Raw genomic sequence first — 19873 nt, 5'->3', positions numbered from 1 at the left:
ACGCAGACACACACACACACACACACACACACACACACACCACACACACACACACACACACACACACACACACACACACACACACACACACACACACACACACACACACACACACACACACACACACACACACACACACACACACACCAATTCAACTCTACCAAACAACTTCACATTAAATCATCCAGCGTCAAAACAGCTTATGCCGCCCTCCAACACAACCTAATACATCAGAAAACACTCACAAATCATCACAGCACACATTCTGCTCTCAACAGTAAAACCGGAGCGGCCTCAGACTGAAACTGCAGCTGGCTCTCTGTCCGCTCCGAATCCTCAGAGCATTCCTCTCTCACTCCGCTGGTGTTTGCTGACAAGCCTGGTGCCGATCAATAAATGCCTCTGAAGGCTTTTCAAAACTATTTTAAACTCTGATACTTGGTACAAATCATTAGCTAGCTAGTTGCAACCAATCATAAAACCTAAAAGACCTACATTCCATTATTTAAATGCATTGCAATTAAAATGTGGACATTATCAAACAAGATTGTTTTGGATGAGTTAGATTTTGTGTCAGAGATATCTTACTATCATACTTACTTGTCACTTGTTGGCAACATTTTGTACAGGAACACAGGAAAGATATGTATGTTTCATGTTGGGTTGAACAGGCCCTTTACAAAATGTATATGCTGATAACTAACCGTCCTTTTCGCTCTTAAAACAAGATGTCTTCAGGTACTTTCCAAGCAGAATACGCCTGATCATTGGCATCAGTCTCTTTGACAGCAAATCATTAAAATAGTTGAATACTTAATTATAGTATTTTTATGATAGCTTATAAATTCTACACAATCCCGGTATTGTGAGTCAGAACGGAAAACACCCTTATTATTTAGTCAGACAGGGCTGTCAGTCAAACAATAAACGATGGATGTTATTGTTTGGGTGAGACACATTCCTGCTGTTGTATCATATTCCAGGACCACATTCACAAAAATGTGTTCTCTGATGTGTCATGACAGGAATATACCACATGCAGCCATATGTTACATAGCCTAAGCATTTAAGAGGCACATGTTAATGTTATTATGTCTCTTCAAGATCTTTTAAGGTGCATTAAGTGCAAATAGTGAAGTACACGGTCAACTACTGCCCTCACTACTATTTATCTTTAAGGTTAAGCATCTAGTTTAAAGGTGACTCACGTATGACTTCCACTTTGTAGGTGGCGTTGATCTCTCCTGCCTTGTTGGACACGTGGCAGGTGTACTTCCCGCTGTGCTTGGGCATCAGGTTCTTCAGACTCAGAGTCCACTTCTTCTTCTTCCCTTCCCCTCCTGCTCCTCCTGCTGCAGCGTCCTCGTCCACCAGTGGCTGGCTGTCCTTCAGCCACACGATGTCGGGGCGAGGGTTCCCGCTCGCTGCGCACTTCAGACGCACTGAGCTGCCCACAGGACGAGCGATGACCCGCTTCCTCATCTTTGACGGCTGTGTGAAACGTGGACGCACTGCGAGTAGAGAGAAAGGGGTTAAAACTGTGATCTAGTATTGGAGATAACATTTGAATGCTTTTTGCTGCCTTGAGAATATGGACTCGAAACCTAACACTACTCTGTATAAAACTTTCACCTCAAGTAAAGAGACAAAAAACACTATTTTTCTCACACTCAGTCAGACTCAGATGGGGAAATGTAAAGGGGAAAACAGAAGAAGTTATTAGTGGTTTACGGAGCAGTTTTATCTTTACAAGCAGTGTTCTGTTCTTCAAAACGACAGATTGGGAAAGACGGTTGAACTCATCAGAGAGACTTTTATGAGACGTAAAGAGCGATCAAAGACATGTCACTTGAAGCTCACGAATGCAGTTCTTCTGAATGTTTCTGTAGCTCATCATTTACAGAGAAGCAACCATTTTGCTATTAAAGAATACAAAAATGCATTTTGTAGTTTTGTTGTTGTTTCATTGTTTTCTTTTGGGAATATAATATTCTTTGAAATATGTTTTTTTTAACGCCCTACAGCTAGGGCTGCTCGATTATGGCAAAAATCATAATCTCGATTATTTGGGTCAATAATTTATATCACGATTTATTATTAAAAACGATTATCCATTTACTTTGAAAACATCCATTTATTGAAAAAAATAAAATTGAACAGTATGTTTTTAACAGTTGATTACCCTGAACTTTAAGTATAATTCAACTGAAAAACCAATAAAAATAAAAATAAATAAAATAAAATAAATAATAATAATCGTTTTATTTCGATTATGTTGTTTTCATAATCGATGCAAGCCAAAATCGTAATTGCGATTAAAATATGATTAATTGAGCAGCCCTACCTACAGCTAACCTTCTCCATTCTTCTGCATATTTGGAAATGTAGTGGTCAGCGGCTGCAACAAAAATACCAACTTTGCTCTTAAACGAGACATAATTCACAGTTTATTAATATATCTTTTTAATAAGAAAAGAAGAACAAATGCCAGGATGAAGTACTGTGTATTCTCTGAAGAGTAATCTGGTGGTTTGAAAAACTCTCCAGAATCACAGAGCTAGTGTGATATTAATTGCATTCTCTACCAAGGAATACTCTGCTGTGGTCCTTCTTCTTTGCACCATGAAATCCATTTCTTAGTTAGGAGATGATAACTATCTGCATTTACCCACAAGTACATTCATACCGAAAAAGACGTCCCTCTTACAACCTATTCACCTGTTTTGACAAACTTAGCGAACGTGAAAAATGGGGCAAATTGAATGGTCTCAGTCAGAGATAGAGTGACTTTAGAAAACACTAAAGAGGTGGTGAGGGGGGTCAGACATGGTGAGGTCATCGCTGCAGGCCGTGCCAAGAACTGCATGTTGTGCAGTAACAACATATGGCAGCGTGCCTCCTGGTATATACAAACCTAATTTGAGGTAATAAACCTAATTGTTTGTTTAAGAAAAATGTTTGAATCACTTCCTCTTCTGGCTGACACACACACACACACATTTTCCACTGATCCTGCACCTCTGGCCCCAGGGTTGCACACCGCTGCTGCTCTTAAAGAAAGCCACATATTTGGCCTGAAATCATGCATCCATGAGTCCCCGTCGTAAAGAACGTCTGGACCGCTCTGTAACATCTCTGTAAACATCCAGTCATGAATGCACATCTTTGCACAGGTCGTAAAAAGCCAGACAGCGAACACAGCAAACATCCGTTCATTCATGCAAATCCTTTCTTACAAAACATAAAATGGCAAGTTAACCCTTTACACCTCTTCAAACATCCACATCCTTCCGCACAGTTACATGACTTAACCCAATCCGGCCATTCAAACAAACATATTCCTATTTAAGGTGCAAACCAAACAGAAACCCATCTGTTCTATGTATCTTTTATTCTCTTTTATCTACCCTCTTCATCACCTCACCTCTGGCTACTAGAGAACTGCCTAATTCAAGTTCCTGTTTTGTTTAACCTTCAATAACCCTGCACGATTTTAACAAATTCATCTTACTAATGAGTATGGTATCCTTTGTGTATATTTTACCTGTAGTAAGTTGGATTTTGTATAGTATATTCTAACTTATTTATAATGTGTATATCTTCCTAAAGTTGATACGTATATATTTACTGTTTTTATGTTATTTTTAATCATGTGCCTTGCCCGATAACCTGATGCTGCTGAAACAAATGCAATATATTAGTATCTATTCATACACAAATATCCCTCTTTGTAAAAACACAACAATCGGTGAGCAGTGAAAGCAGATCAAAGAAAAAATAACTATCCAGTAGGGAGGGAGGAGAGGAAATCATTCACAGGAGCGCTTGATTTTACAGCCCTCATGTTCTAGCCACAGCAGATAGCCATCAACCGGGCGGTAAATCACCCTGAAACTGCTGCTGTTGCGCCTCTCTCTTTGGATGCAGTTATTATCCTAGCTCTGAGTAAACAAACAAAGGGGGAGAGTTATGTGACGGGTTTGTAGATTTCACTACGGCTGCATTTCTCAGAGGAATACAGTCGTCTGCTGTTGGCGGGAAGCTGGGCAGGATGACAGGAGAAACATACGCCCCCCCACCTCGACTCTGAGGAAAGCTACTGGACTGCAGCTGAACTGTGACCGGTCTGAGTCAATAGACCCTCAGAGAGAGGAGGATAAATAGAAGGCAATGATTAATAGTTTAACGTTTTAGTAATGTCCTACAATTCAACTGCTCTGGCTTAGGCTGGAAATAATTGAGAAGAACAGAGAGGAGCCAAAGCAACAGCTGAACCAAAGTGAGAGAGAATGAACGAAATATAGCAAGTGAAATGAACTGATTTATATGATCTGAGCTGAACCAAGTCAAGGAGAGAAGTGAAGGAGAGAACAGATGGAAAGAGATAGATAGAAGTTCAAATGAAGGTTAGCACTGACAGATTGCTAAAGACGAATACAACTGGAGTGACAGCAGAAGGAAAACGAGAACAAAGAGAGCGGGTTGGAGTTAAAACGATATAAAAGCAAAGGTAAGAGAGGGCACACGAAGAGGTAGAAAGAAAGAAAAACAGAGTGAGGGGAGAGGGGAGAGGGTGAGAGGCAGAGTGGGGAGAGGGCAGCTTGTTCTGGGTCTCTGGGGCCGCTTCAACGCCACACTTCACAGTGTAGAAATACTGCCGACCCCCCGACTCACCGCCTTTGATCACAGAGTGTGTCAGACGCAGAGAGAGAGAGAGAGAGAGAGAGAGAGAGAGAGAGAGAGAGAGAGATGAGAGAGAGAGAGAGAGAGAGCAGCTAGTGATTTCCATTTCAGATTCAAGCTAACTGATGTCATTTTGTTATATCTTGATTTGGGATCTTTTGGATTTCAAGGTTTAAGGTGAACGTTTAGGTCAGGATTTGGACTTGTTTTTGCTGAGAGTTAGATGAATGATACCACTTTCATGTCTGTGAAGCTAGCCTGTCTACAACAATCCTTGACAATAGTTATTAGAGGTTGTTTGTTTAAGCTATACACATTTTAAGGAGTTCTAACCCTAACCCTAACAACAGCAAGTATTTTTGTATGAGTTTGTAACCACCTGAAACGCTACAAAATGTGGAACATTACTTTCTTTTAATCCACAAACTTTTCACATTTCTGTTCATGGAATTTGATTAGGAGAGTATGAAAAGCTGCATGAAAGCAGTTTTTTTGTATTACTTTGGACAGCGCCAATCTAGCTTCTCCCTAGTTCCTATTTGTTATGCTAAGCTATGCTAACTGCCTTCTATCTCTATCTCCGTACTCCACGATCTCACAGACGTATTCATCTCATTATCTGACCCTCTATTTTTCAAAATGACAAACTATTTAGTCAAAACAGAGTTGAATTTACACGCATAGTTCAAGATTCATCCCTTTATTCATCAATGAAATATGATCCAGGAAGTATAGTTTGCGTAACAGATAAATGTGTTTAAAGTCCTTGAAACACTCACTGACGTTATCAGGGAGGCAATCATTGTATCTTCTGTCCCAACCATGGCAAGGTTAACAGCGGTTGCAGTGTTCACATTACTATTAAATAAGGGGGCTGTGCTCTGGTCAGTTTGAAGCAGCCTCTGCAATAGTCCTGAGTGTTTACATTTGATCGTGTGTGAGCACAGAGTGGAAAAAAGATAAAGAAAGAATGTGTGTGGAAAAACAAATAGAATAAATGTTTGTTGACTTTTAATTGTGAGTGTGAGCGGATGTTTATGACCGAAAGAGGGAGAGAAAGAGCGGGAGACAGGGAAGAAGAGTTGTATAAAAGGATAACAAAAGCAAAGGGTTAAATTACATGGCAGGGAGACCGGGGGGAAGGAATGTGTCCCACCGAATCACACCTCACACAAATAGACTGTCCTCCACTCTGTCAGAGTCAATTATCAGAGCAAACAGCCACCCTGATGTGTGTGTGTTTGTGAGTCTGTGTGTGGCCCTCCGACAGTGTGCAAGGTGTTTATTGCACAATCTGCTCCTGTACTTTTTAAACGTTACACACTCCCTCAGCTATCTAAAGTGTCACTTCTAGCCTCACTTCTCATTTTCTGAAATGTTTGTTATAGGAGTAGTGATGAGTTGAGATGTGAGCGGTTACCCAGTTTTCCAGCCAGCTCCGGGGCGTGTTCAGGGTCGCCATTGGCCTCCACCGCTCCACCTCTGGAACTGGAGTCATCTGGTGACGGAGAGAAAGATGAGCATCGTTAGGAAATGAGCAACCTTTGAATAGTAGAGCTGCAACAATTCATCAACTAATACATGAGTTAATCCACATAAAATGAATGCCAACTTTTCCATTAAGGATTTACTGTTATAAAAGTAATGTTTCATGTAAAAACAACAGAACATTTTGTTGTCAGCTTCTCAAATATGGAGTTGTTTTTTCTTTTCTCTGTCTAGTATCATATTCAACCAAATATGTGTGGATTTTAGACTTACAAAACAAGCCATTTAAAGACATCCCCTTCAACTTGAGAAACTGGGATTTTCACTCTTTTGTAGAGCAAACAATGAATCAAAAGTGAGGCTAATATATGAATAATCCATTCTGGATAATGGTTTATATTAAAAAAAATGGGTTAGTTGTAGGCCCAATCATGTGTAATAGTGTATACAGTACAATGAGACACGATGTAGTAAACTCTATGAATGAGACAAATACATATTGTAAATCTGTACTTTTGGTTGTAAGACCATTCTTTTTAAATCCACTAGTTGCATCATTTAAAGTAAAAATAAAGATTAATCATTTGCACCAAAGCTCAGCTAGGTCTACTACAAATGTTTTATAAGAATACATAAAGTCTCACAAGTGTATGGGAGTTAGGATGGATTATTTAGGAGGGTTTTTTCTCTGTCTTCTATCAGTATCTGACAGGTCTTTTTATAAGATGCAGCTGTTTCAGCATGGGGTCGCATGGCTGTCCAACATAAATTCAAGTTATCAGTGATACATTGCCCTCACAAATTGGATGCACATTGTTACAAGGTGGGGAGGTGGAGGGCAGAAGCATCACTGTTGATACTTTAAACATCTGAAAATATTGTATTTTCAATGTTAATAGTCGGCAACAGTAAAAGTACATTTAGAAAAGCAGACTGTGTAGAAGGTAAAATCTGGCTGTAAGGTGACACTGAAGTGTTTCAAATCAAAGGCAAGAAGCAATTTCTGTCTTTCAAAGTGTACTTTCCACACAGCACTTGGCCCTCATCACCCCACCACGCATTTGAAATTGCTCAGCCGCTTCACATTTCTTGTCAAACCAGAAAACCAAATGACAAATTACGTGATATGTCTGTCCTCTGCTCTGACTGTGCCAGCGACATGTTGTCACTCACTGGTGATGAAAGCTGTGAAATTATTGCTACAAGTCCCTTTACTTGCCTCTACTTTAACCTAAAATGACTAATTCCTGACTCATGGCATTTAGGAAGCATGATCATTTGTGCCCTAAACATTTGAAATTAGGATTTCTTTCTCCCCAAACTTGCTTTTACAAAGAAATGGTTTGATCCATAGAGTGAATTCCTTCTTGAATACCTTCATACTGTATGTGCCGTTCTCACACTCCACGGTATCATATTGCTTTGGCTCTCACGCTGGTGTATTGGTTTACGTCCCTCAGCAGGTCTTCCCACATTGATTATCAAAAAGATACAAACATCTGTCTGAACCTTCACACTTGGAACCGCTTCAAGATGGGTCCAATGTATGCGAGGGGCCCTTTAAAACAGAGAGGGGGGTACTGATACAGTGCAATATCAGGTCTGTCCAAATATGTAAGGGGATGTGTGTGCAGTTAACTTGAACCTGAAATTTCAACCAAAACCTGTTGGTCGTTATGGAAAGAAAAGGACTAAAAAGCCTCGGACCACCTGCAGGGAAATTCGTGAGAGTGTGTGATTTTAAATGGATATGTTTATTGCTCATTTCGGTACGGATAAGTGCGTGGATTTAAAAATCCACCTGCAAGCTCAGAGTGTTGAATGCAGCGCCAAATGACTTAAAAGCATCACTGTTTGGATGGTGGAGTCGCTTTCGTAATGCAAATACGAGGCATGACCTGCATCCTGGAGGCTGGCATTAATAGCAGGCAGGCAGCATGAGTGTGTCTTTGTGTGAGTGTATGATATGAATTCCTGAATGGGTGTGTCTGTGCGTGTATGTGCAATCCGCCTTTATTTAACTAAGTGGTAACTTGAGATGGGGGTATTCTTGTTGTACCCCCCCCCCCAGACTCCCCCTTTATCTCTCCCTCCCGCCACATGCACGGCGTGTTCTGAGAAAGGGCAGCGCGTTTGAAGACGAGCGGCGCGGGGGTCTGATGTGAAGAGGGAACATGCTCTAGCGCTCTGAGCAGCTAGCGGACCCTCCCCCAGGCGTGGAGCGAGCCTGTAAACCTCTTTTTGCAGACCGACCCCCTACAGATGCACTCAGACGGGGGGTGGACCGCTTTCACTGTCCATAAACTGCAGCCATACATCAAAAGTATCGAAATATTTCCAAAATTCAAAACATATATATGTGTAGCAGCTGTGTACTGGTATACTGATGCAGAGGATAATCAGAACCTGAGAGGTAACAGAAAACCATGACTCTGACTTAGGGCTGCACGATAATGGAAAAAACTGACATTGTGATATCGTGCAGCCCTACTCTGACTCCAGTGTCACTCAAGACCTGAAGAAGCTTTCCTCTAAAGATGTTCACAGAGCAAACTGAATAAGTATCATCTTTATAACTATAGTGTTAACCATAACTAACATCATACTCTTGAACACTACTTAATAGAATATATACTGGTGCAATAGCCCACAATGTGATTTGATATGTTCTGATTATATTCAGAAAGATCAATTACTCACATAAAGGTAGCAGTGTAGACATAGTCTATAAGTTGTGCATTCAAAATGTTACCTTAGTCAAAGTACATCGTATTTAGCATTAAATAAATGAGCAGAAAATAATACTTTTACTTCACCAATATCCAAACTAAAAGTACTCTTTTCCACAATGGTCCATTTGCATGCAGTATGTTATTGGATTATAGATATTGGTGCATTATGAATTGATGATGTTTTCATCAGGTTACTATCGAAGCTGTTTAAGATACAGCTTGTGTTTTTTTAGTATATATACTGCCGGGTAGCTTGTACATTTTGTGAAATGATCAATAACGATTATCTTAACCTATAATAATACATAGGTGTGTGGCGCAGTGGATAAAGCCTTGGAGTTGGAATCTGGGGGTCACAGGTTCAAACCCCACAGCAGTCAGCATGTCGTTGTGTCCCTGGGCAAGACACTTCACCCCAAATTGCTCCTGTGGGGATTGTCCACAGTACTGAGTATGTAAGTCGCTTTGGATAAAAGCGTCTAACAAGTAACATGTAATGTAATGTACATCATTATGTTTTGTTTATGATAATTTAAATCCTTAATGTGAATCTTCAAATTAACTAAAGCTACGAAAAGTACAATATGTGTTTCTGAATTGCAGTGGAGAAGAAGTATAAAGTTGAAGGAAATGGAAATACTCAAGTAAAGTACCGTCAAATTGTACAGTAATTATGATTATACATGTATCACGGCTAAGGGGGCGTTGTCAAATCGGTCTTGCTGCCCGCAAACTAAGAGATGCAGGTTTTATTAAAGGTAAAATAGAAGCTAGAAGGTACTATATACTATATTTTCATTATTTGTATATTCCATTCTTTATGCAACCACTGAAAAACTGTCCATTGTCAGTGGGATGACTTTGATAACCTCTTGTTTTCTGTTTGCAGTTTTTTTGGTAGGTGTGTAGACCTCATTTCTGACTGTTTAAAAATGAACCCACACAGAGAAGAAAACATATCCCCTCCCTGCTTCAGCTGCTTTTAATAAACAAAATGTTTTCTTCTGATCTTGTTCCACCTTCTAATGTTGGGCCAGATACTTTGGCTGGTGATTACAACTAATACACACACACCCAATTACCTTGCCAAATACACACATGCATATGTGAAGGCAAGTTGCATAAGCAAGACAAAGGCAGATATATACTCTAAAAGGTCCAGAGTTGACCCCAAACATTGACCGTAAAGAGAGCAACTGTAATTTCTGTGATATATATTTTCATTACCGTACACAGACTTTACTCTCAATTTTGCAAACATATTTGCCATATACTTATTTTGTTATTCCTTGTTTTACTTTCTTCATTCCTCCTATTTCAACCTTCACTTTTTCACCTCATTCCTGTTCTTTCTATTTCATTTTCTGCCTCTTTTCTTCTTTGTTTCTTTTCATTCCTGTCTCTTTTCATCTTCAGGGGGGTAAATGGTTCAACAGTGTGCTACATTTCACACATTCACTGGCGGGGTACCCCTTAGTGAGTGTATGTGTTTGTTTAACCCCTTCTTGTATTTACATTCAGGTCTGTAGAGAAAAGGCAGCAATTGGAAATGAGCACGCTCAGGAATATGAGTACTGACAGTCCAGTATGTGAGTGTGTGTGTGTTTAAGAGTGTGTGTCTGTGTGTGTGAATGTGTCCAGGGGGCCAGTGTTTACCTAAAGGGTCATGTCCTTCCAGGTTTTAATATAGAGACACTGGATAAGTGGATAACCCGTGTGTGAAGGCTGGTTGTTGCAGCATCAGGGCCAAAAGCAGCCTGATGCTGACAAACCCAGAAAACCACCGCTAGTCCTAAAAACTGACCACGGTCACATTCAGGCTTCACTCAGACACAGCATGCATCACACTTCAATGTCTCACTTCATAATTCAGACAGGAGCTACCACAAGCTCTACATAACTCTAGAAGATAATTTATTTTTGCTTCAGCTTGCTTTAAATATTGCAGTTTTGACAAAAGTTGAAGTTTAACGCGACTGAATGCTGCTAATCAAAAATACAAAACATTTATCTTTACATGGATGTAACTTGGCTCTACTTTTAACCTGATCTACTGCTTGAATCAGGTACTGTATGTTCAATCAAGGTATTGTGCACTAGATGTTAATTCTTGACACGGGAAACAGCAGTTTGAAGATTGTTCAGTTTGGTCCGCAATAAGTGAGGTAACAACAACAACATCTGTTTATTTTAAGCAGTGCTAGCCATACAAGATCGAGTATCTCCAACTTTAAAACTGAAACGTCATGGGCAAGAAATTCAGCACCAAGAAGTCAGAGGAACTCATTATGTGTTTACAAAATGGACTCTGGTTGGTTTACCACAGCGGTTCTGGGATTACTATTTCAGGAGAGCCTGGGCTGCAGGATAACATGGTAAATGTTATATTTTGGTGTCAGACAAATGAACCTTAGAAACCTATTCTTTAATATATCTACCCGCCTTCAGACTCGTCTACTAAGCAGCCGAACAGACTTATCCGTCCTTCAGCAGTCGGTTGGCCTGTCAGTGATCTGACCCCCTACTGAAACACACACTGTCATTATAACTCAGTTAAAATACTCTGGAAACAATGAAACCACATGTATCTTATTTTATAAGCCCATTATTACTGCTGTTGGAATAAAACAAGATATTTAACATCTTCTACACTGGCGGGGGGGTTGTGGGTTCAGAAAAAGATCTGTCCCTCTATTTGTCTGAGACACATTCTGCATTAGAGCCCATGTTCCAAACATACTTTACTTTCCAACAGGCTCATTTCAGAATATTTTATTTCAATTACGTTGCCGCAAATTGCAACATAACACAGTGCTATTGAAATAAAACGGTTGGATGAACAAGCTTTGGCTCTCGATCCAAAATGTAATACCGTAGATGTTGTTAAAACATCTTGTTATGTTCGTGTTCTGGAAACGTTTGCAGGAGTCGTGTTTCAGATGTAGTCAGCAGCTCATGTAATCCTCCACACAAACAATTTATTAAGCAACATTACCCAAATGTAGCCTCTTCTCTCTGTATCAAATACCTGTCCTGTATATTGAATATCTTTAGGTTTTGGACTGCTGATTCAAACAAACAAACAAACAGCCTGTCGACATCAGAATATGTGATCAGCACTTTCAACACAATTCTTTGACTAAGTAATTAACTAATCATTAAAATGCATACATTCATTTGAATTAAGGCACAATGTTTGGTGTTTTTAGTCTTTTTGGATCTCAGCATTATGAAAATATATATTATTATTATTATTATATAAATCCATCATAGTTGTAACTAACTCTTTTATTATTTTGATTGTAACTTTTTTTTTAAATAAGCGATTTACAAAAAAATCAAGAAACCGAGAAAACTCATACACACATTTTTCTGTCACATGATCCACAGCAGAAAATAAAAGTCTCCAGGCCTTAAAGCCGCCATAATCTCAAAGTAGAGGGATGTGTGTTATAGCTCACGAGCATTCACGTCTGCACACGTTTACTACACACACACACACACACACACACACACACACACACACACACACACACACACACACACACACACACACACACACACACACACACACACACACACACACACACACACACACACACACACACACACACACACACACACACACACACACACACACACACACACACACACACACACACACACACACACACACACACGTCACTGTGATTTACACTCTCGCTAGCGGAGGGGCTTGTATCCTTATGGAAATGATTAGAAGTCGGCTGCTACACAGTCCTCCATTAACAGCATGAGAGAGAGACATCGAACGAGGCTGCGACGGAGAACGAGACGGGAACTGACTGACTCTGAGAGGAGGTCAAGAGGCGACGGGAGAGAGATGAAAAGACGAGAGCTGGAGGAAGAAAAAGTCGACAGTGCAGAGAGAGATTTATGAACTGTAACCGCAGAACAGACAATCGTACACCACAGTTAACGGCTACTCTCTTAAAGCGACAGCACTGGCTTACATGACAGATTAACAGCTCGAGTGTGTGTATAGTCTTTAGTAAGCGGTAATCACAATAGTGACGTGTGTGGGAGGTGATGACATTTCCCAATGTTCATTAAATCGCACATGCAGAAATAATTGAAAAGAATCCTCGTGAGGTAAACATCTTTTGATCTGAAATGTTGCTCCAACATTTGATTTCATTACGCCTCAGCATCATACAAACACACAAACACACACACACACACACCCCCCTCCCCTCCTTCCCTTGGACCCCTTCGGAGCGGGCCAAGACAACAACGAAACTTTTTACGAGTGCAACTTTACGATGCTATTTACAAATGCGATTACACGTCGTGCCATTCTGGGCTCGCACTCTCTGAAATATGATCAACACACGTCAACACTCGGCCGGGAATTGCTTCCAGCTTTTTGACCTTTTGGTGCAAACCTATGTGTGTGAGCCAATCGTGCACACAAAGACCTACTAACATGGACACACTCACATCTACACAAAAACTGTTTTATAAAGGGATTCTGTGGTTGATGAACAAAGGCTTTTTTAACTGGCAAGCATTTTAGAGGGAAAGTAGGTTTAAAGAGGCTCAGGATGCATGCCTGTGTATGTGTGTGTGTATGTGTTTGTATATGTGTTTAGCTACATGGATCCCACTGTTGCTAGGTTATTTAAAAATAATCATTAGTGACATATTGTGTATATTGAACATTTATATTGTATTATGTAATAATGGTTAATGCACAATAACCACTTAAATGCCTAAAATGTGCCTTTTAAGAAGGTTTTTAAAGATACATCTGTAACTATGGCTCACAATTTTGATCAGAAGTGCACTTGACATGAATCTTTCAACTTCCGAGTTGCCAGTTCCTGTTTTTCCAAAGCCACTGGATCCAAAAAGGATTTCCTCATCGATTCATATCAGTCTCTATTCTTTTGTCAGTGGAATAGATTGTGCAATGTTTAAGTCACAATTGAATTAGGTTGCAGTGAGAGTAATTGTGTAGCTTCCTGCTGGTCAGACAAAACCAGAGTTTGCTCCAAGCCCCGACAGCAGAAGAAGGATTGCACAAGAAGTATTAAAGGTTTGAAGTCATAGCACACCGCAGCTTAGTTGGACACGGAAACATGCTTTGGATTGCTGACAATGGTGAATGGAAGTCTGTCAAGTCAAAGTATTTCTCCTTTGACCCATTGACTAACATCAGCAAGTTGCCTTTGTTAACCAGACGATAGACCAAAACCACAACATCTTCGACAAAGTCTAATATATCCAGATGATTACCTACAACTATTAAAAGTAAATTAAGTTAATACAAAACACATAGTAGATAAACTGAACAGAGATGTCTTTATTTTTAGGTTTTTAAATAAAGGACATGACTTCACCAACAGCTGGATGGAGACAGTTTGTGGTTGCTCTTCTGGTATAGCTCCAACGACACGCAAAGCAACCGTTTTATTATGTTTTTTATAGACATACTGGTCACATGGTAATACCAATGTAAAAATGGTGGATGACATTCACATCCACTTTCAGTTAGTTGCAGGTGCAAAAAAGTACAAAAGCAGCACAATAAAATGGAAAGAAAGGTTTCCAACCAACGTTTGAACTTTCAAAGGAGTAAAAACCTGAGTAAGATCCATTATTTTTGCCTTTAAACACTTCCAGTTGTATCTGAAAACAAAGTGAAAAGGGTGGCAAACATAGGAACATGCCTGGTCATCAATATGAAAATCTCTCCACTCTAAAGCTTTTCCTCCGGCAGTATTATCACTGCTTTTATAACCTCGTGCCCAGTAAGTTCTGCTTACCGCTGCAGCAAACACCAGCCGTGTGCATTCTTACATCAGATTGGAGATGTTGAACATTTCAGCCTTATCCGCCCAATAATCCCCTAATCTCCACCTTCTCCATCTGTGTTCATGCAGAAGAAGTAAACACTGAGTGTGTGAGTCTCTGAAGTCAAACAGAGCTCAGTTTTAGTCGCAGACTAAACAAAAACAGTTTAAGGGGAAACCTTTTGTAAGCCAGCATCACGTTATACAGAGAAAAAGGACAATATTTTAATGAAAAGGATAATACTGATAAAAGAATATGAGAATTTTAATAGGTGCTCCAGCCCTCGATGCTTGGGCCCTAATAAATAGTGAAGGTGCATAAATATGTAGTTATGTGTGTGTGTTTAAGTGTGTGTGTGTCTAACTCTAAGCAGAGATCTGTATTTCCTGAAGCCGCAGTTTGATCTTGTGCCATGAATGGGCTCAACAGACTAATTACAGCCACCTGTGTTTGTGTGTGTGTGTGTGTGTGTGTGTGTGTGTGTGTGTGTGTGTGTGTGTGTGTGTGTGTGTGTGTGTGTGTGTGTGTGTGTGAGAGAGGTATGAGTGGTTGCATGAGGGAGGAGGGTGACTGTATGGTCATGATAAAAGCTGTTTCCACTCAAACATACACGCATTTAGAGGAAATAATAATGTAGCGTCATACTTTAAAGATGCAGAGGTGCTGTTTTCCTCTCTCGGGTTAACCTAATGTGTGTTTGTGTGTGTATTTGGTTTGTGTCATGCATGTTAGCTTCACTATGGCCTTGGCCGCATCCCACAACAAGGCAGCAGCATGTCTGGGTCTGTATGTGCAGCTGTCAGTCACTCAGTCAAGATGTTTTGAGTTTAAACATACAAGAGAACTCAAATCTATTGAGCACGGTTCCCATCATACAAGATGAGGGTGACAGATTGCACCGATTCCTGCATTGATCCATCAAACCACTCACAATGTGCTCACCAAAAATTCTCTTGAGCGGCTTTCTTCAAAGCTTAGTTTCGATTGTGTGCCACAAAGCCAGATGATGCACATATTCAACTTTTTAGTTTCTCCGCTCATGGAAATAATGATGTCTATTGGACAAAAAATATCTTTATATTCCAGACTAGATTGGGACAAAAGGATTATCAATAATGTTGTACACACTATTTTACTTTCAATTGTGTCATATTTATTGCATTCTTGACATGTACCAAATGTCTCAAGGATGTCATTCGCTGTTAGCACTTTGCTACCAAGGCGCTGCTTTTTGTTCCAATCTTTAAGAAATGTCTTCACCTCAATCAAATTGTCTCCTTCTGTCTGTCTGTATATAGTGAAGTCTTTTTCCCTCCAGGAAATAACTTGCGTAACAGGTTATGTCAGCATATTTATTCATATTTAGTCAGCTTTCTCTGTGTCTACCTTATAGTTTAGCTGGAGATGGACAGGAGGCGACTTTAATGTGTTCAATCAGGAAGCTACAAACCACAAGCACGCACTGTCCTTGTCGGTTTTATGGTGAAAGTAGTAAATATGAACGTGATCTCACTTCAAACATCTGGTGGCCTCAACAATGTAACTGTTTTTTTTCCCCTTGAAAGTACAATTGGCTTCAGATGATAGTCAGGCAGGAGAATTAAGGCCATTGAGAACAGCAAATCCCACAAAAGTTCCCAGTTCCTCTTGACAAAATCCCCGATAAGCTAACGCTTCCAGGTAACTCATTTAAGCCAGGGGAGCAGAGTTTTGGCTAAAACTGCTAGCAATAAAATCCTGTTCCAGGAAGTAAAACTTACCACCCCTACAGGCGGAAAATAGTTCCAGACCCTCTGCACTGAAACTTTTATGATCCTCTGTACAGCTGTATCAAAGTGTACTGCTCTCTCACGTCCTTCTCGATGGTAATTCATATTCTACGTGGCATCATTAGTGCTCTGGTCCACGGTGACTCGAGGTGAACGGCAGAATAAACTTTTGTGGTTAACATTTGTCAAGTCGTTGAAAAAAAGTGGAAACGACACTCACTTAATGCTGTCCATAAACCTCTCTACAAACTTTACATTTATGGTGACTGCAATGCATTAGATGGATATTTCTGGCTAGAGATTGAAGGTTTGTTCATACTCCTATACGGACAGGGAGCAAACTGGCACTATTCATACAGTGATTTGTGGTCTGCATTGCACACTTAAAAAAAGGTATACCTCATGAAAGCAAGAAGAAATTCTTTATTTTATAATTTGTTTGTACAGTACTCCATTCAACAACAATTAGAAGGATGTAGATACCTTTGGTCTAACTCTTGTTTACAGTAGCTCATATATTTCAAAATCTTAATCACTATAATTTCATTTGTTTTGTTTTGTATCCAGAACTATTTTCTCAGTTTTCAAAACTACGCCAACTCCAGATTCAACCTTTACTGGAAGCGTTGTTTAGCTTGCTGTATAACTTTGCACAGTGAGGGCAGTAGAGACTGAAATAGTCTAAATAGGAAAAGACAAACATTTCTGCTTTTAGATGGCTAACAGATTTTGAGAAATCAATCTCCACTGAAGCTGCTGGAAACATCAAATGTCTACATCTGGCCAGGTATCCACAGGATATTTTTTTTTAGCACTATAGAAAAGAAAATGCACCAGAAACATATTGTATATCGCCCAATTTCTCTACTTTCTTTACTCTGTGAAAGTGTTTCAGGCTGTATTTTACTTCAGGTATCCTTGAGTAAGAAACTAAATCCTCATGCCTTCATACTGCTGACCCTGGCCCCTGACCTCCCTGCAAGGAGGCAAAAGGAAGGATATTTTCCACTAGAGATCAATAAAGTATCACATTATATTCTGATTAGGACTCCAGGAATTTCAGAGAGTCTTTTTTGCTGCCTCGATCTAGCAGTGAGGGGAAGGAAGAGAGTTCAACTGTGTGGCTTCCAGCTGACAAAGCACAAATCGTGCCCCATTCAATCTCCATCTGATATTATCCAAATACACAATATGTGATTAACATGCCGCATTTTTATGAGGCATTTAGAAATCCAGATCCATTTTCCAGCAGAGTTACTCCTAGATTTAGCGCTGGTATATTTTCAGACGCTGCGGCCAGGCACGGGCCATTTACCCTTGGCGGTCAGGTTTAGGTTAGCAGCAAGGCCTGGGTTTGGTTATGACATGAAAAATGTTGCGAAAACCAACAGTGAGAAAATACACGAAGCAACCCGGCCTCCACTAACGCCGAGCATGGACTGTGTCAGAGCGTAAAATATCAACAGAGCGATGAAATAACACACAGGCACAAGTGGTTCCACACACTCGCTCATAAACGTCACACAGTGATGAGGTTTATGGGTTCTGAAAACATACAGTTAAGGATCAAGTTTTCTGTGTTCTGTGTGTGTTAATATAACGCGCATGTGTTTGTGTCTGCATCTGGATAAGTTCATTTAGTTTGTATAAGCCACGGAATAAAGTAAACTTCTCCTCTGTCTTTCTTTTTGTCTGGTCTTTCTTCTCTTCTTTCCATATGTGTGTGTTTGCATTATTCCATGCGTGTGCAGTGTGTGCTTATTCACGTAGCTGTTTTACATCACTGTTCACACTTCGTTGATGGAGCACCAGGGTCAAGCGTGGAACACAGACTGAGATTTCTCCTAAAATGGAGACGATATGGACGCCTTGGAATCTGACGGACATGCAGCTGCAGCCTAAAGCCTTGAACCTGCACCCCCGCAGATTATCATGACGGAGGAGATCCAGTCAAGGACAGAAATGATTCAGTGGAATTAGTGAATTACTTCATGTCCGCTGCTCACAGGGGGCTCTGAGATCACAGGAGTGGAAACAGAGTGTGTCAACGTACACTAAACATAGGTTACGCAGATTAAATATAAAGTCACAGTTACCTAAAGCAAGGAATCTTAAGGTATGTATGAATGAGATAAAGGTCAGAACCGTTATTTTCCACACACCAAGTGCTGACAGTGTGCAGGAGTTCATTAATTTATTTTGCATGACTTCATTTTTCCTACGCACCTGTGTACCAGGTGTGCAATAAACAGTGTTCCCTACAGAATAGTTAAACGATTCGCTCATCAATGTATTTTGCATTATGAGGCAGATTGTAATCCTGTGGTCACTGTATTCAGCAAATCTTCAGTATTAAATAAAAATATGAATAAATGACTGACTCAAAACATCTGTTTACACGCTCAACAACACCAAGTGTTTGTCTGCACTTATTTTTATGTGAGCACTCAAAACGAAAAAGACAAAAATGTTTGAAGAAAATCTTGTTGCCGCTAAGGTTTTCTGAAAGGCTTACTTTACCTGATGGCTGAAGCACACAAACAGTAACTAGTCTGCAAGATTTAGGAAATAAGAGAAAATCATTGGTTCTCTTACACAAAATTATGACAATTTTGTCTCTAGTTTTTCATAACATTCTGAATAGTTTAACTTTTTAGGGTCTATAAACTTAATTGTAGACATTTGTAACCTGTCAAAAAAAGTCACCTGTAGCCCCAAAAGTTTGAGATCCACTCCTCCTAACTTTAACGGAGAAGGTGCACGGTCTGTTTAAGAGCACCCAGGTCAGATATATTTAGCATTTGCTGCACCTCAAACCATCCCGGCTTATAAAAAAACTACCGTCATATCCCAAATATAGAGGATGTCCACATCGGCAAAGCGTAGCCTCTGTCCCGTGACGGTCTATTGCACAACAGGACGCAGAAACACAACAGAGTGATGGACGGAGAAACAACTTATTGATATTGTGGACCCAAATCATTTTCTCAAACGGCCATGTCTGCCTAAAAAGCAAATACGTTTGGTCAAAAAACAACACAATTATTGTTGTATTTAAAGATCTGGCTGTAATTAAGTGACTAAATAAAGAAACAACAGTTGTATGGGTCTTTGTTTTTGAATGCAAGTGTATGTATTTGTGCAAAAACTACTTTTAACTCATGTTTGTTGATATATCTTTACTTCATTTTTATGAACATGTGTGGTCTACCTTTGTTGGTTTCATGTTATTGAATGTTTGTGTGCGAATAAATGTGTTAAAACAAAAGATGTGTCTTGGTGCACGTGACCATGTGTATGCAATGTGTATTTTTGAGTGCGTATTGGTGCATCTGCCTGCATTTATGTGTGCATCTGCTTGAAAGC

At 39.9% G+C, this 19873-nt stretch overlaps 1 protein-coding gene across 1 annotated transcript in view; it reads right to left on the bottom strand.

Annotated features, from left to right (window-relative positions):
* fgfrl1a (fibroblast growth factor receptor like 1a) overlaps nucleotides 1–19873 on the bottom strand; it is a 70759-nt gene that overhangs the window by 4312 nt on the left and 46574 nt on the right. Inside the window, exons 4-5 of the mRNA XM_034140731.1 lie at nucleotides 6104–6181; nucleotides 1209–1511 (exon numbers count right to left, since the gene is read on the bottom strand). Coding sequence (XP_033996622.1) covers nucleotides 1209–1511; nucleotides 6104–6181 — 381 coding nt within the window. The remainder of the gene's footprint in view (nucleotides 1–1208; nucleotides 1512–6103; nucleotides 6182–19873) is intronic.

The sequence above is a fragment of the Trematomus bernacchii genome, unplaced genomic scaffold (assembly GCF_902827165.1).
Source record: "Trematomus bernacchii unplaced genomic scaffold, fTreBer1.1, whole genome shotgun sequence".
NCBI lineage: Eukaryota > Metazoa > Chordata > Actinopteri > Perciformes > Nototheniidae > Trematomus > Trematomus bernacchii.
This window is presented reverse-complemented; position numbering and strand designations above follow the sequence as displayed.